The 26080-nt window shown below is 48.4% G+C and overlaps 1 protein-coding gene across 3 annotated transcripts in view; it reads right to left on the bottom strand.

Moving 5' to 3' along the window:
• Positions 1-26080, bottom strand: part of VANGL1 (VANGL planar cell polarity protein 1) — a 51330-nt gene that overhangs the window by 7070 nt on the left and 18180 nt on the right. For all 3 annotated transcript variants that reach the window (XM_067033826.1, XM_059046094.2, XM_067033836.1), the window contains 3 exons: positions 21904-22511; positions 2277-2410; positions 695-827 (listed from right to left, as the gene is read on the bottom strand). In XM_067033826.1, the coding sequence (XP_066889927.1) occupies positions 695-827; positions 2277-2410; positions 21904-22511 (875 nt within the window). The remainder of the gene's footprint in view (positions 1-694; positions 828-2276; positions 2411-21903; positions 22512-26080) is intronic.

The raw sequence follows: 26080 nt of genomic DNA, 5'->3' as shown, positions 1-26080 counted from the left end.
TCCACTTCGGCTAATGTGATCAGATCTTGAAAATCAGCAAGAGCCTAGGGATATAGGGCGGGCTACTCAAAGTGCTGGGCTGAGGGCCAGCAGCTTCATCATCAGTCGGGAATTTTAAAGAAATGCAAATTCTTGGGTGGGCCCCACTCTAGACCTACTGAAAAGTTATAGTATCTGTTGCCGGGTAGGGCCCGGAACCTGAGATCTGTGTTTTAACAAGTCCTCCTGGTGATGCTTTTGAATGCTACAGTTTGAGAAACACTGGAGCAAGATTCCCTCCATAGGCCCAAGCAGGTCATGTTTATAAACTGAAATTTCATTCTGGTTAAAAAAAAACAGTCTTACAGAGAACAGACTGTGGGTTGCCAAGGGGGACGGGGTTGGGGGAGGGAAGGACTGGGAGTTTGGGATTAGCAGATGCAAGCTGTTATACATAGGATGGATAAACAACAAGGTCTTACTGTATAGCACAGGGAACTGTACTCAATATCTGGTGATAAACCATAACGGAAAAGAAAACGAAAAAGAATGTATGTGTGTGTATAACTGAGTCACTTTGCTGTACAGCAGAAATGAACAGAACATTGTAAATCAACTACACTTCAATAAAATAAATTTTTGAAACAGAGAGGTAGTATGCCGTTCAGAAGAAAAGTGTTACAGGCATGCTAGTTTTGGGGGGTGGGCATTGTACCTTGCTCTCCGCTTCTTCACCCGCCGTTCATGTTCCGCCTCCTCATAATACAACTCATTGTGGCTCGAGTCCCTGCGCCGAGCAGCTGCGGCGATCATTGCCCGGGACTGACCAGTGGCGTTATTACTGGGGCCTTTGGGGGAAAGGACGATGGAGGAAGGACAGTTTTAATGCCTTGGGGCTGCGAAACAGAGCAGAAAACTAGTCCACAGTCTGTCAGTACCGTCCGCCCATCCCCTGTGAAGCACATACACAAATCCCAAAAGTAACTTCCCAGAAGGGTGAACAGGACCCCTGCTCTGCGTTCAAGATGCTCACAAGAAGAAGGAAATCTCCCAAAACCCCAACTTGATGAGTGGAAATGGAACAAGAGCTCCGAAGGAGACGAAGAATGCTTGACAATTAAAATGCTGGTCCAAAATAGCACAGACTGTGCTGAAGATGTTACTTACCATCTGTTACATAAAGTTCCATTTTGGCCATAAGGGCAGCTGGAACATTCATTTCAGCGACAAGATAATGGGAGAGAATGAGAGGGATGGGGGGAACAGGACAGAGGAAAAAGAGAGTCAATGGCCACAGAGACATTGACCACACACATGCTGGAGTGTCACGGTAGCCACAACTTTTACAGAAAATACCCATGCTTTGGGGTCTTGCAAAACGTCATGTTTATTAATACACACCTAGAACTCCTGGTCTCGTTCCCCTGACCACAGACTGCCTTAACTTTTCAGAAGGACAAGGCAGATCGTATGCTTTCTTAGGCAGCATCTACTCTATGGCCTGGCTTGCTAGTGGGATTCTGCACTAGGTTTGTGAAATTTACCAATCCTTTAGGATTCACAAGCAAGTGCACATCTCATAGAGCCAAAAACAAAAAAAAGGGGGAGGATATTGTCACTAAAACTGACACCGCCTATAAATCAGTCGACTTGTTAACAATATGATCCTCTTCTAGGCTTTGCAAAGCTCTTGCCCTGACCCAAGGTACCTGGCAAGAAATGACACCGTGTCCTGTTTCTTGCATTTAGCCATCTGATAGCCCGAAACACAGCTCTGATGTCCCCAGCCTGGCCTCCGGCCTCCAGCCACCCACTCAACTCTGGTTCTCAGCCAGGACTGACAAATGCCGGTAAGAATCTCACCAGAGGCCTGAATTATAGTCTTAATGGATTGGGGTAGCTGAATCTTAGGTAATTTATCCAAATTTTGAAAAGCAGCCTTTTCCTATGAGCTTTCAATGTAAAATGTTCACAGCAGAAGGCAGGAAACCCACATCACTACTGTTTCATGTAGTTTTCATAAAATCCTCAAATGAATGAATCTCCCACATATGCAGACTATCAATCAACATTTCTCTAAAAATATCTTTGTCAGGAAAAAAAAAAAAAAGGAAAGGAAAGAAAGGAAGAAAAGGTAAAAGAAAAAGAAAAAAGGAAAATTTGCTCTGAAATGAGAATGTACCATAAAGGCAGACCCTGAGAGGGGTAGAACCAAATGGAACATACAGTTTAACCTAAGTACTGGGTTGGCCAACTGCTGCCTGCACCCACCAGAGACACCACTTCAAGGCACGTACCATCTACGTTGTAGACTTTCAGCCCGGCCATGTGCTTGGCTGCTCGGAATTTGGAGGCTGTTAGGAGGTTGGGGTTATAGATGGTGAAATCTTTATAGTAATTTTCCAGAACCACCAATGCTGCTCGCTGGATACTGAGAAAAGAAGGCAAAATTAATGCAGTTTTTCCAAGCACGTCCTATGTGGAAAAAAAACCCTCTTTTGGAGTCAGGTAAAATAACAGATCACCAAGGATAACCACACATAGAAGGCTCCTGGGTTTCACTACATCTTTTGTCTCCAGGACAAGAATTTAAAGATGAAACTTAAGTCCCATCGTTCAGTGGCTTCTGTGCGTTCTCCCAGGCTACATTATTAGCCGCACCCCATCTAGCCAATAGGCGAGAAAGGAATGTTATACCTTCTAATTTAGATTTGCTTAGGCTACACAGAACGTTCCCCGTTTTCTCAGTTTACAGAAGAGCAAACTGAGGACCCCCAAAAGGTCAAGGACTTACAGATGGCTAGAGAGCTACTGAGTGAAACAACAAAGTGTAGATTCAAGTTTGTCAGGTCCTAGAGCCGTGTTTCTACCTACACCTCATTGCCCCTGATGGAAGGAATGTAGGGTTTTCAGTTTTCTGTAGGTCAAAACAACACCCACACCCACCTTTTCCAGGGCAAAGTGCACTGGAAAAATACTGGCTGCAAACACTAGTTAATCCTGATTCCTACTCTTCATCCCATCCATCCCAGGCCAGCGAGAGCTCCCTCTTTCAGAAGAAACAAGATCCTTTTCCCTGAGCCCCCTGAGGCCTCAGCTGAGACCTCACTTTTTCTTGGTCTACAAGGCCTCCTGCTCCATGGGTTGCTGTTTCCAGTCCTCCGCAGGGGTGTGTGAAGAGGACTCCACTTGCCAGTGTCCTGCGATCTCTAACCTGTCACCAGCTTGGCTCCTCTGAGAGAAGCAGAGAAGAGGGAGCAGGGTGGGTGAAGGGGGCACCCATACTCAGTACCGGTCGCAAAAGAACATGCTCTTGGACACAGATACAGGACACTCACCACTTCAAAGAGTGACCTGTAATAACACAGCCAGAGATTTTACATACCTCATCTCATTTGACCCTCACAATCATTCAAGGGAAGAAAACCAAGGCCCAAGAATCTATGACCTGCAAACAGGACACATCTACCAAACAGCAGAGCTGGAACTCCAATCTGCTCCTTCTCCCAGACGTGTGGCCACTGTAGGACAGTGTACGTATGCACTGACCTCTCCAGGTCTCTTAGATGTTCACCAACAACCAGTGTACTAAACTCCACATAGTTATTTGTATCTTGCCCTTTATATTTTTCTTCCTGTTTCCCTACTAAGTAGGTGAGCTTATAAGGATTATTTACAATAGCCTGGGCACCAGGATAGGGCTGCCTTCAATTCCTGGATGACCACACTGCCTTCTACAGCTCTCCGAGTGGCTCAGGGTTCTTCACACCAAGACAAGACAGCCCCTCACCTATCAGCTTGACACTCTGCCAACCCAGTCCTCAGCTCCCCTTGGGGCTGTGCCCCCAGCGTTTAACATGGAGTCAAAAAACAATCTAGAAGTCAATCAGCTAATCTCCTTGAAAGCAGACTCACGGCAATGCTTTCTTACTTATATCCCCACAGCGCTTCGATCCGTGATCTGCATTCAGTTGGGGCTTGGTATCAATCTAGATATGCACACTCATGCGGGGCTGGGGAAATCTGGGAAGACCAACTTCCAATAACAGAAGTATAAGATTCCTAAGAGCAAATCCACATTCAAAAGCCCTAGTCATTTAGTTTTCCAGTCACCCACTCACCACTCTCACATTTAAGAACCTATGTCAGCCAAGCTCTGGGAATGCCAAGATAGGGTGGGAGGAGCTTCTCCTTGCTGGCGTATGTGGAACAGAAGCTCTGTGACCACCAACTGGAATACACAGGGGCTGAGGAAGCACAGAGGAGGGCTTCTAACCACCTAGGACTTGGGTAGGCATAGGAACGACTTCCTGAGGAAGTGAAGTGGTCCTTGAGTTGAGGTTCGTGTGTCATAGATCTTTGTGCAGAAGTCCTCTTGGCTTCCACAGACACCCCTGCCCAGTGAGTGGATCCCCGGCTCAGCATGGCCAGCCGCCTCTCTGTCCCTGTGTCCGTGACACTCTCCCACGGGCGGGGCACGTGCTGCTTCTCTACCTCCTGCTCCATCCTGAGGCTGACGGCGGCCTCTGCCTGCTCACTGGTCACACACGAACACTCCCTCCTATGCACCTCCACCCGGCTGCCCAGGCACTGCTTTTCCGAAGTCTCTGGGCTTTTTGGAGATGAGGACCCCTCTACACAGAAGTAGGTCTGTTCACGTGCACAGACTTGCCGCATGCAGGCTACTTCATCCCAGGCTCCTGTGCTGACATGGACACATCTCAAGGGGCCTGGATTCCAGCAGAGAAGTATTTCCCTGATCAAGATTGAAAACTTAAAAAGGCAACTCAGAGGTTATTCTCAGGCCCGTCTTCAAAGCAAACCCTCTTGTGGTTGTGGGGTTTGGCTTTTCTGTTCAGCCAGCCCGCAAGGAGAGGCCCAGGGCATCACACTACCTCAGCCGGGGCCTGCAAGGCAGAGAGGGAACAGCTGGACCGGAGCCTGGCGGCCCTGTTTCCCAACCTCTCTACCCCCAAAACCACCATGCTGCCCAGAGAAGGGGTGTCTGTCCACACCCAGCTCTGGCAGGGGCCTTGCTCTCCAAACTGGGCAAGTCCATAATCAGCATTATGCCGGAGGCCTGGGTGGCCTGGGGAGGGCTCAGGGACTGGACAGGAGCCTCCCCGGGCTCAGGAGCCTTTGCTCAGAAAAACAAACAAGGGGCAGAGCTCAGGTGATGTTTTCTTCCTTCAGCCCCGTCTCAACAGAGAGGCACCACAAAGCCCCAGAATCAGCTGTGGACCTGCCCGTCTCCACAGGCTGACAAGCTAACACGGGAGCTAAAAAAAAAAAAAAAAAAAAAGTTGAGATTTGGATTAAAATCCAACCTACCTTTCTTCACCTTTTTTTTTTTTTTTTTTTTTTTTTTTATGGTACGCGGGCCTCTCACTGTTGTGGCCTCTCCCGTTGCGGAGCACAGGCTCCGGACGCGCAGGCCCAGCGGCCATGGCTCACGGGCGCAGCCGCTCTGCGGCATGTGGGATCTTCCCGGACCGGGGCACGAACCCGTGTCCCCTGCATCGGCAGGAGGATTCTCAACCACTGCACCACCAGGGAAGCCCTCTTCACCTTTTTGAAGAGAGCAGACTATGTAATATACGATGTAACTCTGGTTGGTGAGTCAGGGTGATCACCAGCCCGAATTAACGACTGGGCTGTGCCTCGTATGTATCAGAGGGGAGGTGTCAGAGCCCTTAGGAGGCAGGGGCTCCTCCTGGTGCCCATGCTGCAGTCACCTTGAGTACTCACAGCTGTTTTTTCTCATTCTTCACCATGTTCTCCCTCACTACTGGCTACCAAAGTCATTCCTAGCTGCTGTCAACCTAGCTGCCTCAGGTAATGACCCTCTGTTCTTGTACATCTTCCACCTTGGTATAAATAGAGAAAATGGGCTTTGCCGCACCAGAGTGAGGAGTTCTGCTCGGGCTAAGTGATATCTGCTCCAGTACGGCAGTCCGATGTCGATTTCAATCCCAAGTCTAAGGACTTTCTCATTTCTGTTCTGGCTCCTGATTCATGCTCTGCACTGGTTGAGTTTGTTAGATAACTTCAGGATAAAAGAAATATACGACTACTATATCATTTGGCATCTACTGAGGGGACACCCTGCAGGGCACCCTAGTACCAGCCTAAGTTATGGCTCCACAATGCCAGGATGCAGAAGCACCCCTGTCCTCAGCCAGTGTCGGGGTTCAGAAGCCCCCTGCCTCTGCTCCTTGGCATCTTCCAAATATGGCATCCCACAGGGCCAAAGTAGGGCTGATTTCTTTCAGGAAGCCTTTTCCAACCCTCCGGTCCCAACTGCCCGTCAGGGGAGTCCCACGGGCGAGGTTTGCTCTCCAACAAGCCCCGGGAAAGTCCCCGCCACACAGGGACACCTGCGGTGGCTTCCCCATGGTGCACGGTACTCGTTGGCTCAACCTGCACATTTAGGAAACCCTAGTAATTGCCACAGGTATAGGATCAGTTCTGAGCATGTATTTCATAAAACCAGGGAGTTTCAGAGGCAGAAGGGCCTCAGAGATGAACAAAAGCAAACCCTTCAACTAGCCCCAGTCTCCGGACCAGATTGCCTCTGGGGAAGGAGGGAGGCAAGAAAAACTGAGCTGGTGATTTTGCTGCCTCTCTTATGACTACCACAGTCACAGACAAAAGATAGTAACCTGACTAAACGATCCTCATGCAGAAACCCCGTATATAGGCAGGCGGAGCCTGATGTCCAGACTGACTGTGGACATGGCCACACCAAAAACCCATGGCAAGGAGCATTTTCCCAAGATACGGAACTCTGAGCTCAATAATTACTGCGTTCCAATACACCCTCCCAGGGAAATACCCCTTTTCACAGATCACATATATTTGTGGAAAACAGCGCATGGATATGCATAGCTCATAACAGAAATTCACTTGAGACCTGCACATAAAAACACAATATAGGGCTTCCCTGGTGGCGCAGTGGTTGAGAGTCCGCCTGCCGATGCAGGGGACACGGGTTCGTGCCCCGGTCCGGGAAGATCCCACATGCCACGGAGCGGCTGGGCCCGTGAGCCATGACCGCTGAGCCTGTGCGACCGGAGCCTGTGCTCCGCGACGGGAGAGGCCACAACAGTGAGAGGCCCGCGTACTGCAAAACAAACAAACAAAAAAACACACACAAGTATAGGAAGATAGGAATCCCAGATACACCTAGAAAAGGACAACAAGGATGATGGACTAGCCATGATCAGGACCAGAAGAAGTTGATGCTGTTCCCAGTGGGAAAGTAACCCCCTCAACTCTACTTGGTCCAAACTTGAGCTCGTGGATGAGACAGGGCAGCAATGGATCAGCACAAATGTCTGAGGGAATTCAACAGCCACGGCTGAATCTGAAACTCACCCTTGACCATGTTGCCTGACTGGTCTATTTTCTTTTCAGGACAAAGAGGGTGCAATGTGAAATGCTATGTCTAATCAGCTACAAAACATCTTCCAGTGTCAGTGACAACTGTCATACAAAACTGCCATGGCAATGGAGGCGAGGGCTCACCCTCATGCTACATTTCTAAAACACATTTGGAGAGAAGCATCTCCGAACACAGTTCAAATTTTAGTTCATACAACTCTGAAAGACATGTTTTTGAAAAATAAATTCCTAAAAACAAAACCAAACTGATGCCCTACGTATCTGTACCTCCGCAGCCTCTCCACTCTCTCTGAATGTGGGTTTAGGATGCACACTGTAAATGGTGCAGGCTCAGGGCCCAGAGAGCATGACCCTTGACTCTTCCATTTATTCTTTGACCTTGAACGAGTTAACTCATTTCTCCAAAGCTCAGATTCTTCATCTGTAAGATGAGAACATAAAACAACACAGAAAACCCTGCTATAACATGGTAAGTGGGCTCCCAAACAGTCAACTGTATAAACGTATTACTAACAGGTTAATGAAGTGACTTGGGCCAGCCCGGTGCAGGTAGCTGGTCAGAAAATCTAGTGACAGTCTGCAAGACCCAAATATACAGGTTTGGGCTGAGGTCTGGAGTCACCCGTGGTAGTTGTCTCATGAGCTTAAATGTCAATGGGGACAATTCCAAATTCAATGACTTTCTGAGACTTCAACAGTTGGCACTGAGGCCATGAAAATTACTGGAGACTCAGGAGTCCACCCTCCACTTTCCTATTTCCCAAGGAGAAGCTGCCTGCCTGGTTTAGGTTTTTGTTAAAGATTAAATGAGATAATATATTTTAAAGTGCCTGACCCAAAGCAAATGGCTTATGAATGGTAGCACTGTGAGCTTACGCATCTGTGTTTGTTGGGGAGGCCAGTCTGTCCCCTATGTGTACCTGTACTGCCCTCCCCACCAAGGGCTACCATGAGGGCTCTACTACAGAAAATGAGCCAGGACCATTGCTCTCCTTAGGGACTTAGACCATAAAGTCATGCTACTCTCTGTTTTTATGCAGTATTTGCTGCCAACTCTCAGCCTCCTGAAAAATCAAACCTATAGCTACCGAGAGGCATCTGTGGTACAAAAAGTAGAAAAAGCACTGCCTTGGAGTCAAAAGGCCTAGATTCCAGATCCGATCCTGCTACTCTGTAAATCATATAAGTTACTTCCCCTTTCTGGGCCTGTCTCTTGGCTGATGATAGAGAGGGAATACCAACTATTGCATGTGGTTGTTGAGAAGAGCAAATGAAATACTGCCAGTGAAAACATTTATAAACTTACAGGATTATACAAATATAAAATAGTATCATATTACTAACGAGTCTGAGCATTTTGTAGCAAGGGATGGGGTTGGTTGTTGGCTAAAATGTTCACACAGTTCCTGGACATAAAAGCATGACCCAATCTCCACTTTTATATATATATATATATATATATATATATATATATATATATATATATATATATATATATATAGTTTGTTTTTTAACTTATTTATTTTATTTTTGGCTGTGTTGGGTCCTCGTTGCTGCGCATGGGCTCTTCTCTGGTTGCAGCAAGCAGGGGCTACTATTTGTTGCGATGTGCAGGCTTCTCACTGGGTTGCTTCCCTTGTTGCAAAGAATGGGCTCTAGGCACGCAAGCTTCAGTAGTTGTGTCACACAGGCTCAGTAGTTGTGGCACATGGGCTTAGTTGCTTCACGGCATGGGGGGGGGGATCCTCCCGGACCAGGGCTCGAACCCGAGTCCCCTGCATTGGCAGGCGGACTCTTAACCACTGTGCCACCAGGGAAGTCCCTCCACTTATATTAAATTGGGAAATTTTTGAAATGAAGAGAGTTTTAGCGTTCACCCAAGCATAGACTCAAGAATTGAAGAAATCAGAGTCCATCTAGTCCCAACTCGCTATCCAAGCACCAACTCTTTAAAACACCCCAGAAATCATTTAGCCTCTGCTTGAAAAGAAAATATGCTCTCACTCTGTACTGAAATGACCTTATTTTAAGTTTTACCCATTGGTCTACCCACAGCTTCCTTCCGCACCCAAGCCCCTCTTTCTTGTGAAAGCCCATCGTATACTTGAAGAAAATAACTGTGGACATAAACCTCCTCCCTTTTAACCTTCCTATTTTGCAGATAAGGGCCCTGAGGCCTAAAAAAGTATGTGCACACCACCCCGCCCCCCCCCACCCCATACAGAGATGTCTATTTCCTATTCATTCACTTTTCTCGGATTTGATTGTGGCTTCTGCAATTAAACTAGCGCATGCTATTAAAATCAGAAATATTAAGGCTGTAAGAGCTCACCCAGTCAGAGGCCTCACACTCTGCAGCTTTAAGTTCTCCCAGAGCAGGGAGAAAAGGTGAGATAGGGCCAGGTGGGGAAGCCTTGTTCAGGTTTTAGCCACTTCTTTTCAAATGTTAATTTTCCCTTGAGCTCTGTCAACAAAAACAGCTTTCCCACTGTGTGAAAAATGAGCAAGCATTTCCTACATACCAAAGCCCCACATAAACATTAGCTAGCTGCCTTTATTCTGACTGCCTGGGTATGTGCTGACAGGAAAGCTCTGGAGATAGTGTGCTGGTCATAGAGTGAAATCTGCAAAGGCCCCTGTTCAGGGCTAGTGTTCATTATCCTGCCAGTCAACTAAGGATGCTGACATTCAGAAAGATTCTAATGATCAGCCTTGACCACTCCATCCAAAGGCAAGTAGGAATTATGAGCACCTGCTAAGTCCTGCCAAGTCCCAAGTGCTGGGATGGATGTGAACAACACCTCAAGGGGCTCACACTTCCGTCAGAGACAAGCACCCAAACAGGTAAGTACAGCTGAGTGACTTGGGGGCCAAGACAAAGCATGTGAGTTGGGGTGGGGAGTTTCAGGTGAAGATCCACAGAGGAGGCAAAACTGAGTCTCAGAAGATGAATGATGGTCACACCATGTGGACGACAGCCTATAAAGCCAATTCCAGGCAGAGGAAGCAACGTAGGCAGAAACAGGCTGGTGTTCAACAGTTCACCTAAATGGCTACAACAAGAGCAATGGGGTCACAGCGCTGAGTCCGAGGACAGCTCTGAGAAACCTGATGGGGTGGGTTGAAGAGCATCTCCCCCAAATCCACAGCTACCCAGAAACTCAGAATGTGACCTTATTGGTCTTTGCAGATGTAATTACAATTAGTTAATAAGATGAGGTCATACTGGTATCTATAGAAGAAGAAAATAGGACACCCAGAGAAGGCCGTGTGATGACGGAGCTGAGATTGGAGGGATGCAGCTACAAGCCAAGGAGTACCAACGATTGCAGGCAGTGGCCAGAAGCGAGGAGGAGCAAGGGAGGGCTCTTTCCTGGTGCAGAGGGAACGCAGCCCTACCAACACCTAGATTTCGGACTTCTAACCTTCAAAACTCAGAGAGAAAATTGGCTCAAGTCACTGAGTTTGTGGTCCTTTGCCAGCAGCTGTAGGAAGAGAATACACTTGTACTTAGGGAAAGCAGGATGGAGGCAGGTAGAGGGCAGGGCTGAGCTAAGGTTAGGTGGCCGAGGCGCTGCATGAATGGCAAAGGGGAGAGGGTGAGGAGAGAAGATGAGGGAGGGAAAGGTCGGTGGGGGCATGGGGGGGTAGCAGAGAGGGTGAGCCAGCTGAGAAGACCCAGAGGACAACGGCCGTATAGGAGCCTGGGTACCACGGGCACCGCATCTCCTGCTCTTTAAGGCATGCCTACCCGGTAGGTGAATTTTAGGCTGGAACCCAGGTCTTTGAGACAACTCTAAAATGCAGGATCCAAAATGAAAGTTGATTCAGCTTCTTGGGAAAATTCCCACCCTGGGAGACAGCCTGATGCCCTCAGTTTCATCTGACTGCTACTTCTCCCCAGGACAGTCAACAAGGGTTACATCTTCCTGAATGTGTGGGCTTCACTGCTCCCTGGACTTGGAGATAAACTGACTCTGACCAAGAGTCAGGAGCATTTGCAGTAACATTCGTGTGAGTCCCAGAGACACACATATAATTAGCCCCTGAACGTTGCTGCCACCTCCTCTGCTGAGAACCGGACACATGAGTGTTCATACCTCCTGGCCCTCCTGTCCTTCAATTAAAATGTCTGTCTTACAGCTGCACTGGGGGCAGTAGCTTACACAAGTCCCACACAGATAACAGGCAGTGATCAGCTGGGAGCTTGAGGACAGGAAGCAGCAAAAACTGGAATCGGCTCCTGTTCACTGACAGGTCTGGGTTAGGATGCAGGAAGATCTGGGAGACAGGCAGGGTGTTCTGGGACCTTCTCATGATAGAGCAGGGGGGACACACGTGGCTGCCTGAGATCTTGAAATGCAAGCCCCATCCCGAGAGGGGACAGTGTCCAGCATCCCTGTCCTGCTGGGGAGGCCCATGGAGGCCCTTCTCCAGGCCACATGGATTCTCCAGTGATCCAGGCATGCCAGCTCCTCAGCTTCAGCGACCAAGTTCTCTGAATCGAGATTCGAAAACTGGCAGGTGTCCCTGGACGAGGCTTTGAACATCAGCTGCAGACAAGCGCTGCAGGGGATCCCCATTGAAAGATAGCAAACTGAGACCGGAAGCCGCATAGACCTATGGGGGAAGGAGGTGAAATGTGCTGTCTGGAGGGGCACACAGGGCACTTCTCCAAGCCCTTTACTGTCCTGCTTTAAGTTCCTGCTAAGAAAGTGTAACCTGGGAAACATCCTCTCTAATAAAACAAGCAAAGTCACACTGGGAGGAGACCACGTTGCCAGCACCAGGAGGAGTCTGTGAGCACAGAAGTGGCCAACAGCTACACGTAACACCCTGGTCCTCCTGGTCGCAGCAACTAAATAACGAGACGCGTGTCATTCCTCTAGGCTGCAACACAGAGAGACCACCGGGTGGTTCTGAGCGTGCTGACAACACGGATGAGAAAGCCCCCACCTAGGGGATGATCCAGTCATAGCTGGCTGTCCCGTAACAGAAAGACGCTGGCAGACCCCTTGCACTGGGGGGACCTACGAGATGTGCTTCCCCTCAAGTGGCAGGTTTGGCTACGGCCACATCTGCCCAGAGAGCTTGCTGCCCACTTCCGGGCCAGGGCACAGGCCCCTCCCACAGGATCCAACCTGGGCTGCACCTGCCATGCCTGCAATGGGAAATCAACCTTCCAAGCTTTAAATCACTGAGCTAAATCACACCGGATAAACATCAAAGATGACCACCTGTTCTGGGTGCCTTGAAAAGCAGATTTAGATCCAGACCAAGAGCAGCTCCAGATCCACCCAAGATGCTCGGCTGGCCTGCTCTTATCCGGCCTCACATCCTCTTGACACGGGTACCTCTGGACCTGGGAAGAACCGCAGGCACCCAAATAGAAAGATCTGGAGGCCAAGGGCAACCAGTCTAGCCAACGGATCTCTGCTCACACAAACCAAGCGAGGCCAATACAGAGCAGCACAGGGAAAGGGGACCCTGTTCACTCGCCCTCTTGAGTGTTAGCGTACCACACACAGTGAACCAAATCACACCCATCAATCCGTGTGGGAGCGTGCAGAAAGCCAGGCAGGCCGAGGGGTGAGTCCTTGGGAAAACGGACCACACACCACTCCAGTGCGGACCCACCACCCGCCGCCAGGGGCGGGGGGGGGGGTGGGACCATGGAAACCAGGTTCACGTCCCGTACTCTCCGCCTCGGAGCGAGGATCTGTGGGCAGACGCCGTGAGAGGGCGGCCTTCCCAGCTGTGGCTGCTGCCAGCAGGCAGCTGAGCAAACACAGGCCCGCAGTGTCCGGCACCTTCCACTCTCGTTAAAGCCACTTTTAACAGGCACCACGGGGCCAAACCACAAACGGCAGCTCTGAGCCCGCCTTCGAAATTCTCCCACAGCAGAGTAGAGCCTGAGCAAAAATCTGCACACGCTACTCTTTAGCTCTTACTCATTTTCATCCTTTGTTTCCTTAGGGAGTGGGGGTGGGGACCGCTAATATCTTTACTGAAAAGCAGCTACGCAAGAAGGCACATTTCCAAAACTGAGACTGCATGGGAAACCGTGATCATAAAAAACATGAACCAAGACCTTTGGCGGTCATTTTAAAACACGCCCTCACTTCACAGGCGATGGAGCCAGGCCCTCCAGCGACAGTTGGTGCCGGTCTTGAACGTGGGAGGGAGGGGCCCACAGCCCAGCGTGACAGCCAAGCCTGATCAGTGGGGTAATCACCAGCTTTGATATCATTTGACCCAGAATCACAGACGCAAGATTTCTAGTGGAGCTGGATATATCCTGGCGTTACTGGAGTAATCTTAACCTCCCCAGGAGACTCCTTTTCTCACTTCTAACTAGAAAACCAAAGTGCCATCGAGAGAAACAAGGCCCCCCACTCAAGCTGGGAAGATGCAGGCGAGAGCTGCAGAGAGGACAATAGGAGCTCTGTTTCATGGGGTTAAGCTCTGCTCATTGATCCGTGGTTTCCTGGGGCTTTAGGGTCAAAGGTCACAAGGGTGCCTAATGTTCCTGTCTTAGCTCAGGCTGCCATAACAAAATACCAGAGACTGAGTGGTTTAAACAACAGAAGTGTCTTTTCCTACAGTCTGGAGTCTAGAAGTCCAAGCTCAAGGTCTGGCCAACTCAGTTTCTGCTGAGGACTCTCTCCCTGGCTTGCAGACGGCTGCCTTCTCACTGTGCCCTCACATGGTATTTCCCCAGTGCGTGTGCACCAGAGGAGAGAGCGTGCAGGCAAGCTCTCTGGTGTCTCTCCTTCTAAGGCCACTAATTTTAGAAGATCTATGAACTCCCTTAACCTTAATTACTGCTTTAGAGGTCCTATATCCAAACATAGCCACACTGGGGTTTAGAGCTTCAACCAATGAATTTGGGGGTAACAGTCCACCTCTGGTTCCCCCCAAATTCACGTCCTTCATGCAAAACACATTCATTCCATCTCCACAGCCCCCAGTCTCTTAACTCATTCCAGCATCAACTCTCGGCCTAAAGTCCAAAGTCTCATCTAAATATCATCTAAATCAGATATGGGTGAGACTTGAGGCAAAATTCCTCTCCAGCTGTGAACCTGTGAAACCACACATGTTATGTGCTTACAAAATTTCATGGTGGATCAGGCATAGGATAGACTTTCCCATTCCCAAAGGGGGAGACTGGAAAGAAGGAGGGAGTAATAATGGGTCTGAAGTAAGTCCAAAACCTAGCAAGGCAAATTCCATCAGATTTTTTTTTTTTTTTTTTTTTTTTGGCTGCGTTGGGTCTTCGTTGCTGCGTGAGGGCTTTTCTCTAGTTGCAGCGAGCGGGGGCTACTCTTCAGTGCAGCGCACGGGCTTCTCATTGTGGTGGCTTCTCTTGTTGCAGAGCACGGGCTCTAGGCACGTGGGCTTCAGTAGTTGTGGTGCACAGGCTCAGTAGTTGTGACACACGGGCTTAGTCACTCCACAGCATGTGGGATCCTCCTGGCCCAGGGATCAAACCCATGTCCCCTGCGTCGGCAAGTGGATTCTTAACCACTGCGCCACCAGGGAAGTCCCTACATAGATCTTAATGCTTGAGAATAATCCTCTTTGATTCAACACTTTGCCCTTGGGGCTCACTGGGGTGGCAACGTCACCCTCCTAAGGCTCTGTAGGGTGGCTCTGCCAATGGAGCTGTCTGCACTGGGCACCTGGCCCACTGAAATCCAGGCAGGGAACCAACCTCTGAAACCAATGGGGAAGCAGCCTTGCCCCTGGCCCCGTGGTAGGAGTGATGAATCTGAATCACCTTTGGAGTTATTCTTCTCTTTTCTTGAGGGATAATGCATGTTCATAGCATTCCCTCATTCCACCCCACTTTCTCTGTTTCCTTTAGTCCCAGCTGACAGTGTTTCTACTGGTAGAATCCCAGTAGTATAATCTTCTGCTGAGATGGCTGATTCCATCCCTGATTCACACCCACACTAATCTGCTTATCAAATGGCTGTCAGCCACCCACTTGGTGTTCTCTTCAGTATATGCTTCATCATTTTTTTGCAATACGGATAGGCTGAGAATTTTCCAAATCTTCAAGTTCTGCTTACCGTTTGCTTAACAATTCCTTCTTCAGTTCATCTCTTTCCTCCCATTTTACTATAAGAAATAAGGAGGATCCAAGCTGTACCTTCAATGCTTTGCTTAGAAATCTCCTCAGCTAAATATCCAATCTCATTGCTTCTAAGTTCTACCTCCCACAAAAACACTAGAACATGAACATAATCCCGCCAAGTTCTTTGCCATTTTATTACAAAGATCACCTTTTCTCCATCATCCAATAACATGTTCCTTGTTTCCTCATTTCTAGCTATGAATTTTTCAAGGAACACATTCAGTCTGTATTAGTTCCTTTTCAACACAATGCGACAATCATACATGATCATAAATTTCCACTGTTTGAAAAGCAATCCGAGAATCATTTCTTCTAAAGCATGGGTGGTTCTGTGATCAGTAACCAGAACGCTGATTAAATGGTCCACAGTCAATGCCAATTTGTAAGATACTTTTAGTCTCAATGAATGAAGCATTGAGTTAAAAAAACCTGCTGGCTGAATTAGGTACAATGGAGCTTCGGCAATATGAATATCTTACAGAATGGGTCACTGTGAATAGACAAGTTTCCCAGAGGACTGAGACGAGAGTTAAATCTCCTTTTGTGGTTTCTGCCCTTGCTGATGACTACCAGCTATCACCCTCCATTGACGTTCATGTACCTCCTTATAGCAGCTCTTTCCCTGACTTAAAATATGTTACTTCTGGACTCTTGGAGATCTCAAAGTCAGTAATTAAATTTTTTAGAACTATAAGAATATGCAGGCTCTGAGAATGAGGGCCTGAGGTTGTTGTGGGAGCCTGCCACACAGTGAACCCCAATGAACCAACGCTTCCAATATCCCCCACCTGGTGCAGTCTTTGCCCCTTAAATCTGGGCTGGGGCTCTGACTTGCTCTAAGAAGAGGATGCAGTGCAAGTAGTACTGGGTGAGTTCTAGGCCTAAGCCTTAAAAGAGAGCTTAGAGAGCTCTGCTTGTGTGTTCTTAGGAGCCCTGAGAAGTTGTCTAGCTACACTAATAAAGACACTACTCCCCCAGAGGGAAGACCCTCTGGGGAAGGAGAGAACCACAGAACACGTTGGACAAGAAAGCAGCAAAATCCCAGTGGATTCACCACATGACTGCACAGGGACCACTGGCCAGACCAGCCAAAGAACCTCCCAGCTGAGCCCAGCCCACAGAACTATGAGAAATGATAATAATGTTGCCCTAACTACTAAGTTTTGGGGTGGTTTTAACAGCCATAGATAAAAGAGGTCTTCTTTGGCAGGGGTCCCCAACCCCCAGGCCATGGACCGGTAGCGGTCCTCGGCCTGTTAGGAACCGGGCCGCACAGCAGGAGGTGAGCAGCAGACGAGCAAGCAAAGCTTCATCTGCCGCTCCCCATGGCTCCCCATCACTCCCATTACCGCCTGTCCCCCACCACCCCGACCCCGCTCACATCCATGGAAAAACTGTCTTCCATGAAACCGGTCCCTGGTGCCAAAAAGGTTGGGGACCGCTATTCTTCAGGACATGTGACAAACAGAAAGTTAAAAATGTTTGACCAGGGGACTTCCCTGGTGGCACAGTGGTTAAGAATCCGCCTGCCAATGCAGGAGACATGGGTTCAAGCCCTGGTCCGGGAAGATCCCACATGCCACAGAGCAACTCAGCCCGTGCGCCACAACTACTGAGCCTGTGCTCTAGAGCCCGCGAGCCACAACTACTGAGCTCACGCACCACAACTACTGAAGCCTGTGTGCCTAGAGCCCATGCTCCACAAGAGAAGCCATTGCAACAGGAAGCCCCTGCACCGCAACAAAGAGTAGCCCCCGCTTGCTGCAACTAGAGAAAGCCCGCATGCAGCAATGAAGACCCAACGCAGCCAAAAATAAATTAAAAAAAAAAAAAAAAGAAAGAAAAAAGAAGTTTGACCAGACAGAGGCTCAAACCTACTTACTACTGTGGATATAAGGCAGAGGCTTTGTTTGCTGAGCGACTGAATAAAAGAACCAATGGAGCTAAGGAACAACTGTAGAGTGGGAGCCAGCCATCTCTGACAATCCTCTTCACACCCTCCTTTCCAGCCCTGAAGCTATGATTTAAATGAGATAGAATAAGGTGTACAAAAATATCTAGCACCCAGCCTGGTTCGTGGTAAGCACTCAAAAAATGCTTACAAGTCCACTCATGCGATCTTAAAGCAGTGATGTGAACATGAACACATCTGTTCAGCGGCACCATGGTGAAACGGTTAAGATCATTCTGGAACCAGCCTGGGCTCAGATCCTGGCTCCCACAATTACAAACTGTGTGGCCATACACAACCTACATAACTCCTCCAAGCCTCAGTTTCCTCACCTGAAAATGAGGGAACAGTGCCTACCTCACAGGATTGCTGTAACGATTCAATGAGTTACATGTTAAGAGCTTAGAAGGTGCCTGGCACCTGTTAAGGTCTTTGTCAGTGTTAACTGGTAAGGTTTCCATTGTTGTTGCTTTGTTCTGCATCTTGGATTCAGTCAGTCAATTACACTGGCTGCTATGCTCCAATATTTACAGGATTTACCTTTAAAGATTTCAAAACTGAGAAATCATTAATGAGGATCATTAAATGTCATTTTAAGTCTCTTTTTTCTTCTGGGTTTCTCCCCAGATACAGTCAGATCAAAACCTAGTGTTTAGTGAAATCCTGGAAAAGTTAGCAACTCATTGCGAGAACTCAGCCAAGAAAAGTGACACATGAGGTATGTGTGGAGAATTACGAACCCAATGTGCCAAGACCCCAGGATGCTGCGGAGAACACAGGGACAGAGTGTGATGCACAGGAAGGTGCTGGTTCCTTGTGGTCTCAAGAAGGTCCCAGAACCTATGGCTCGGGGCCCTCAATTGTAAAGGGGCAACACCACTACAGCACCTGCCCCCAGCCCTGACAGCAGCGAGGAGGGGAAAGGGAGACATCCCGAAGAGCCCTGGGAATCCCTACAGCACTGGGCAAAGGTTAGGATGTATCTTTTTTTTTTTTTTTGTGGTACCTGGGCCTCTCACTGTTGTGGCCTCTCCCGTTGTGGAGCACAGGCTCCGGACGCGCAGGCTCAGCGGCCATGGCTCACGGGCCCAGCCGTCCCGCGGCATGTGGGATCCTCCCGGACCGGGGCACGAACCCGCGTCCCCTGCATCGGCAGGCAGACTCTCAACCACTGCGCCACCAGGGAAGCCCAAGATGTATCTTAATCGACTTTGGGGTCTCACTTTGTACAACTGGAATCTTTTACATTTCTGAAAGTTTTCAAATAAGCCCAAACCCCTGTTCCTGCCAACGAGCAAGGCCCCTGCAAGTACCTTTTATGAGAACTAAGGAGAAGCATATTTTACGACACTAAAGAATAGACATTTTTCTGACTATTCTCAAAAATAGCTCAGTTGACTTTATAAAATCACCTTTGAAAACAAAACAACAAAAGAACTCACCATCGCTCTGCATCTCAGCCCAGTAGGCCGCTGCTCCGGGGAGGGCCTTACATAACGGGAGAGTAGACTGGCCTGATTCCGGGCGGGCCTGGGGATGACCTGCTATTCTGATCCCCGGGACCTGCTTTGTGTCTATTGCGATTTCCCCCCCTTCCCTCCTGTTTCGACACTTTACAAAAGGGCTTAGAAGTTCTATTTCTGGCCCAGAGACTCTTCCAGCCATCAATGAGTTTAGACCAGATCTAGCCCAAGGCTCGGCAGGTGACAGGCCCACGGGGGCCAGCAGGGAGAGACGGATCCCAAGCCCGCCCCAGATCTCACAGCCTGGCTGTTGCACGGTTGGCCGGCCCTGCCCGAGGGCTCTGGGAGTAAAGACACCTCTCCTTCCCTGGCCATCTTTCCACCCCACAACCAGGGTCTCCGTGTGAGGGGCAAGAGGGGCCTTAGGAAGGCCGGAGAGGAGGAAAACAAATGGTCCTGCAGAGGGGCCAGAAGGAAGGCACGGGGCCACCTCCGGGCTGCCTTCCGTCTCCCTGGGGAGCTAGGGTGAGTGGCTTCAGGGAGAGCAAGTAAGGACTAGGCAGCTGTTTGGTCATGGTGGGGACAACCCCGGGGGGTCCACGGCAAGCCCTGGGCCACACGACACTGTGGGCCCTGCGTCTCCTGCCCAGGTCTACCCCTGGCTGGTGCAGCCACGTGGTGAGGAACCCGGACGACCCACAGTTTTCTGAACATACCGTGGCACGCTGCCCTGGGGCTGTTTTGTGTGTCCGCTCCCCACCTCCACCCGGATCCAGCATGCAGAGCAATCATTCCTAGAGGGAGGAGGGACATGGGAGCCCACAGAGGGAGTCAGCCCCACTGCCTGCACTACCTAAAGCGGGAAGACTCCCTTCCCTTTTCCACCTCCGCAGGTGGGATTCACACAACTAGGGCTGAGCCAAAGCACAAAACCACGGCAGGCCTCACTACGGGCCAGTGTATTAACTACTTACATTTACAGAGTCCCAAATGTCACTCATGTCTCTGTGACCAGAGCTGGACTTCTCTCCACCCTCGTGACCTTTAGCAAAACCTGTCCAGTCCTGAGACAGATGTGTGGCCGGGCTTTATCTCTGTCACTGCCTGAAGTCCACCCCATCCCCCTGTGTTCCCGTTGCCCATTCCAAGCCCTGTGTCTGCAAATGTGCACTGCACAGTGTGGCACTGGTCCCCCTCCAAGGAGTTCCGGGATAGAGCTTTGGAGGCAGCCACACTGTGTCTCTGGAGCCCCCAGGTCCGGGCTCTGTACCCAGTAGACGTTTACTACAAGTCTGCTGGTCATTCTCCAATGTAAAATATGGGGAAAGAAAGCTGCCTGAGATGAATAAGCAGCAGAGACTTACTTGCCTTCAGAGCCCCTCTGGCATCTGCAAAGGACTCAATGCACCTGATTTCACTGTGTAGAGCCTGTGAATCAGACACCGATTCCCTCCAAGGATCGGCCAAAGTGGCACAGGCCTTGGATGCTAAACCACCCCGTCCTCAGGAGGTACATCTGAGCCAGAGGAACGAAAGAAGACTCGTGCCAACACCGAGATGGTTTGGCAGTATCACTGACTCCAAACGGGGGGTGGGCCACCTCCCCAGGCCCCAGCCAAAAGTATGACAAAGCCCACTGTTCTGATCTCCACTAAGGTGTCCTTGCCACCTTGGCTGCTTTGCAGTATCACAGCAGTAATAGCTATAACCAACAAAGTGCTTACCATACGCCAAGCAGGTTACACACGTCGACATACATGTTGATGCAGAGGAGGGAGGAGAGCCCTAGGAGAGGACAATGTCACACATCCCAGGTCATTCTCTCATCTGGTAACCATCAGAGTGCCAACCATGTGCTATGCTCTAGGTCAGGCACTGAGGATGCAAAGAAGAGTAAGACACAGCACCTGTCCTCAGGGAGCCCAGAGTTTGTGGAAGAAAACTTAGAAAAATAGGCCAATGACACCAAGTAAGAGTTGCCATAATGGGGGCATTAACTTAGGTCTGGCTTCATGGCATCTAGTGGATCCTAAACAAAGCTAGTCATGTTCTTTTGTATAAATTACTTAAACTCCCTAAACCCCCATCTCCTCATCTGTAATATAGGGATTAATAGTACCCGCACCAAAGAGTTCTGTGAAGGCCATCGATACAAAGTGCTTACCTCAGGGTAAATAAAAACAAAATAAAATAAATAATGATGATCACTCTTTTAGTTAACCACAAAATAATTGATTTTATGCACAGATTTAAAATACGACATCTTAATGTATTTCTAACTTCTTCTCACACGCATACATTTTTAAAACACTCAACTCTTCCAAATTTGCACTTGAGTCTTTACTGGAGGATCACAAAGGTGACCATGTAAGTTATTGCCCAAACCAGGACACTTCTGAGAGTGAGGAGAAAAGGAATGATTAATAATTCCACTGGGACAATGGAGTAAACCAGATGTACCATTATGAACAAAATGCAACCGCTGATGACTCTATCGTTCACAGGCCAATTTCTGGAGCAAGGTCAGCAGCCATCACTAAGGCTTCCTTTCTCCATCATTTTTAAGAGCTGCCAACAACTTTGGAAATAGGCCCAACAAAACTCCAAGCTGGAAGAGAGCCAGTACCTGTGCCACCCCATCTAGAAATCAGGAAAGTCAATGCACATGAACAACCTCACTTCCACCCTGCCAGACACACAGACACACACACACACACACACACACACACAGACACACACACACAGACACACACACACACACACACACACACACACACACACACACACACAGACACACACACACACACACACACACACACAGACACCTTCTCCCGAAACCTGAAAAAAAGAGTCAGAGCCCGGTCCTGGCTCTTGGTACCTGCCATCACCCCTCACTCGTTGAAGACTAGCTGTCTTCTAGCAAGACATCAGCGGTCCTTTCGCCCCTAGACGATCCCCCTCACCTCAGGTGTCCAAAGCTGTAGAAGCGGGACTCGCCATCAGTGGAGCGGACCACCTGCAGCGTGAACATGGGTTGCAGCTGTCTGAGCTCCAGCAGGACAACAGCCAGGTAGTGGATGAAGAGGAGGGCATCCACGAGGGAGACAGCGTATTGCACGATGCCCTGGTAATTTCGGTCCCGAGAGTCCAAAACGCGGACCCCGTAAAAGAGCCAATAGGAAACCACGAAGAGAAAGATGAGGACCAACAAGAGGGCTCTGAACACGAAGATCCGCGGCACGTCGGCCCTCTGCTTGCGGAAAAACAGCGCCCAGGTCCCAAGGAGCAGAACGAGGAGCTTGAACGCCATGGAGATGAAGAGTCCCTCGCAGATGGCGCCGCAAGGCTCCAGCTCCTCCCGCCACAGGATGGGCGGTAGCAGGATGAAGGCGATGGGGGTGAGGAAGACCAGGAGTCCGAGCACCGTGGCGACCGTGAGGCCCAGGTAGCGCCTGCAGTCCAGCCCCACGCTGTCCTCCATGTCCTTGCTGATGCGGGCGATGTCCTCCTGCGAGATGCTGTGCTCCGACGTGCCTGTGATGGCTGTGGTGGTCTCCCCCCAGTTGTCATCCTGACGGGGAGAGAACAGTGAGGGTGAAGACCCACGTGGCAGGTCACGTGCAAAAGCCACAGAGCCCATGGAGGCACGGGGGACAGGGAGGGCCCTCCTCCTTCAACCAACCCACAGGAGTGGGCTTCCTGGGAAATGGAGGCTTAGCTCTTTAAATAGAGGAATTTTTTAACTTTAAAAATTTTCATTGAAATTTTTCAAAATGTACGATATATTTACCGTTTCAAATGGAGAAAACATAATCTGACCTGTTTGGTGTGTTTGGGTGATTCGTGACTACAACAGTGATTATCATCCACTGTGTTGGCATCCCTGAGAGGCTCAGGGATAGACAATCCTGCTGTTAGGATTGTGTGTGAGCTCACCTACTGCCTAAGGAGAGAACCCTCTGCATTTCCTTCTTTTTTTTTTTTTTTTTTTTTGCGGTACGCGGGCCTCTCACTGTTGTGGCCTCTCCCGTTGCGGAGCACAGGCTCCGGACGCGCAGGCTCAGCGGCCATGGCTCACGCGCCCAGCCGCTCCACGGCATGTGGGATCTTCTGGGACAGGGGCACGAACCCGTGTCCCCTGCATCGGCAGGCAGACTATCAACCACTGCGCCACCAGGGAAGCCCTGCAGTTCCTTCTTGATTCATGGCTGGGCGATAAAGGCTTACTTTAAAGCCCAACCCCTGAGTGGGGAGTATTACTATGCCCTCCAGGAGCTCTGAGGAGGGAAGATCTTGCACAGGAGGGAAACTTACATGGCTACATACAAATCAAAAGCCACCTGTAGTTGGTACACACATTTTTTAAAACTCCATGATGTTTTCAATAAGTATCAAGCGATGTGACATTTCTCATTGAACAAGCTAAGCAGATGCAAGTTATCTCTGGCCAGGACAGCTCAAAAATTCCTGCCTAAACACATGTTCCCATGGCAAACTAAACATCAAGAGCATAAAAATACTGAGATTACTAAAATGTGTGCCTTTTACTTTCTTGCTTTCACTGTCTCATTTTCTCTTGTTTTTTAAAGTCTGAGGTAGTTTGGAGTCATTATCTCTTCATTTAACATGATCCAGTTGCCAGGGTTTTAAACAATTTCTCTACTTCTCTAGCAACTACGATGTCGTTCCAAAGCAACAACAGAGCAAGAAGACAATGAAAAGCCACATTGGGTCCAAAGAGGTTTTTGCCTCAGAAATTTGTGTATATGATTTAACTTGGAAAAAACAGTCAGCCATGGTGGTAAGTTGGGTGCAATTAATGCGTAAGATACCAATTTAGAAAAATCTAAGTTAATAGCTGAATCAGCAAAATAGAGATCTCACAGCCAAACGATAACCTCAAATCTAGTAACAATCAAAAAATTATGATTCATGAAATGTATAAGCTATGGCAAGAAATAGTGGTGGTGGCAGGGAAGGTCTGGACCTGCGAACAATAGTTCTTCAACTCGGAAAGTTACAAGAATCAAGTACTATGAGAGAAGTTACTAGTTAAGATAACAACCGGAAGCAACCGCTACTCTCTCACTGCTGGTAGAAGTTTAAAATGGTACAATCACTCTTGAAAACTGGTCTGGTAGTTTGACATAAATGTAGATTTACACTTAACCGTATGGCCCAGCAATTCTACTCCCAGATTTTTACCCCAAATAAATGAAAACATATGTCCACAAAAAGATTTGAACCAGAATGTTCTTAACATCTTTATTTTCATGCCAAAAACGATGCAACCCAAATGTCTATCCACCAGGAGAATGGATAACAAATGGTGGTATATTCATACACTAGAACACTACTCAGCAAAAATAAAAAAGAATGAATTGCTGAAACACAGCAAAACATGGATGAATCTCAAAGTTATTATGCCGAGTGAAAAAACGTCCAAAACAAAAGAATATGATTCCAATTATATTAAATTCTAAAACAGGCAAAACTAATCTACAGTGATAGAAATCAAAGCAGAGCTTGCCTTAGAGGGGTTTGGGGGCAGGGATTGACTGGGAAAGCATGAGAGAACTTTCTAGAGTGAAAGAAATATCTCTTGATAGAAGTGTGGGTTATATGGGTTTATTCAGCTATTACAACTTTTCAAACTGTACACTTAAGATCTGTTCATTTCTCTGTGTGAATTTACTTCAATTTTGAAAAAGAAAAAAACACAAGCACGAGAAGAAACAGCCACACATTCAAAGATGGACAACTTGCTTTAACATAAGGTGAGTTTACAGATCAGTAAAGTTACTTTGTAACACTCTGAGTGAAGGCAAAATATTGGATTCCATGTTTTGTATTGGGCCTAATGTTCAGTTGATGATCAGTGTTGAAATAATGATCACTAGTATTGTGGTCATTTTGTTATGTAGCTGATTTAGCTACTCACCCTTTTTCCTGCCAAAGAGTTGCTAACTAAATCCCCTGTCCATTTTAAGAATATGTGCACATCTGTGCCTAAAAAATGAAGATGTCCAACAATCTTCCCAAGACTGAGGCTCTTAGAAGAGAAAGGATCTTAGATCCTATATCTCAATCCCCTGGATTTTCAATGAAGAAACTGAGGCCCACAAAGGTTGTGAATGCCCAAAGTCAAGTCACATAGCTGCTGAGAAGTACAGCCTCCAAATGCCCACTTCAATGCTTTTTCCTGGTGTAAACACCAACAGCTTCCTAATGTAGCTTCCTAGTGAGCTACAAGAAGTAGAGAAGATGACAGATGAAATGCCTTCACAGTGGGCCACCAGCACCTCTGAATTCACATCCAGGAGGAAACTGACCCCTGCAGCACTTAAGGGTGGTCCAGTCTTAGGATTGGCCCCATCCATCCAACCACTCCTCTGGCCCTCTGGCTCTCCATCCCTATGACTGCCCCAGAGCCAAGGCAGGCTGTGCAATAGTAACGACTAAAGGCATTTACTTACCACTGAACAAACCCCACATTCAACCACAACTGCAGCTTTGGCTTCTAAGAGCATCTTGCATGCTCTGAAGAATTCCAATTTCAGTCCCTATATCTGCTTATAAATGCACATCTGTCTGTACTCATAGGTACACACAGATACATGCTTATCTATATATGTACAGCTGTGTGGGCACACATCAGTTTATTTGGGGCTAAGGCTAGACATGCATATACTTCAAGGGGCTGTGCAAACATGTTTCTGAGTATAGCTCAGATGTTTATTCAAATCAAGTAGACTGTGAGACGGTTGGGACCCAGAGAGAAGAACACATACAATGTTTTAAAAAAAATTAATAAATAGTCCATATTTTAAAATTGGATGATTTCACATAAAATCCTAACTTCCGGCTTTTCTTAAATATCACAAGACCCAGGAACACTTAATTCCTGCATTCCTGCTATTTCCTTGACAGAGGAAATGCATTCTCCAGGTGCCAGATTCCACCACTCCACGCCACAGCCCTAACGCTGACATGCCACACAGATTGCTATTTACTCCCAAGCCAGCCTGATATATTTTTGCCTCTTCTGTGTAACCCAGGGTCTATTTCACTCACCTATGTTTCCCTAGCAGGCATCTAAGTGTACAGCTCCAGGTTTAGTGAGGCTTCATCTGGGCTGTC

The sequence above is a fragment of the Kogia breviceps genome, chromosome 1 (genome assembly GCF_026419965.1).
Source record: "Kogia breviceps isolate mKogBre1 chromosome 1, mKogBre1 haplotype 1, whole genome shotgun sequence".
NCBI classification, from domain to species: domain Eukaryota; kingdom Metazoa; phylum Chordata; class Mammalia; order Artiodactyla; family Physeteridae; genus Kogia; species Kogia breviceps.
The sequence above is the reverse complement of the archived record's forward strand: the minus strand, read 5'-3'. Positions and strand labels throughout refer to the sequence as shown.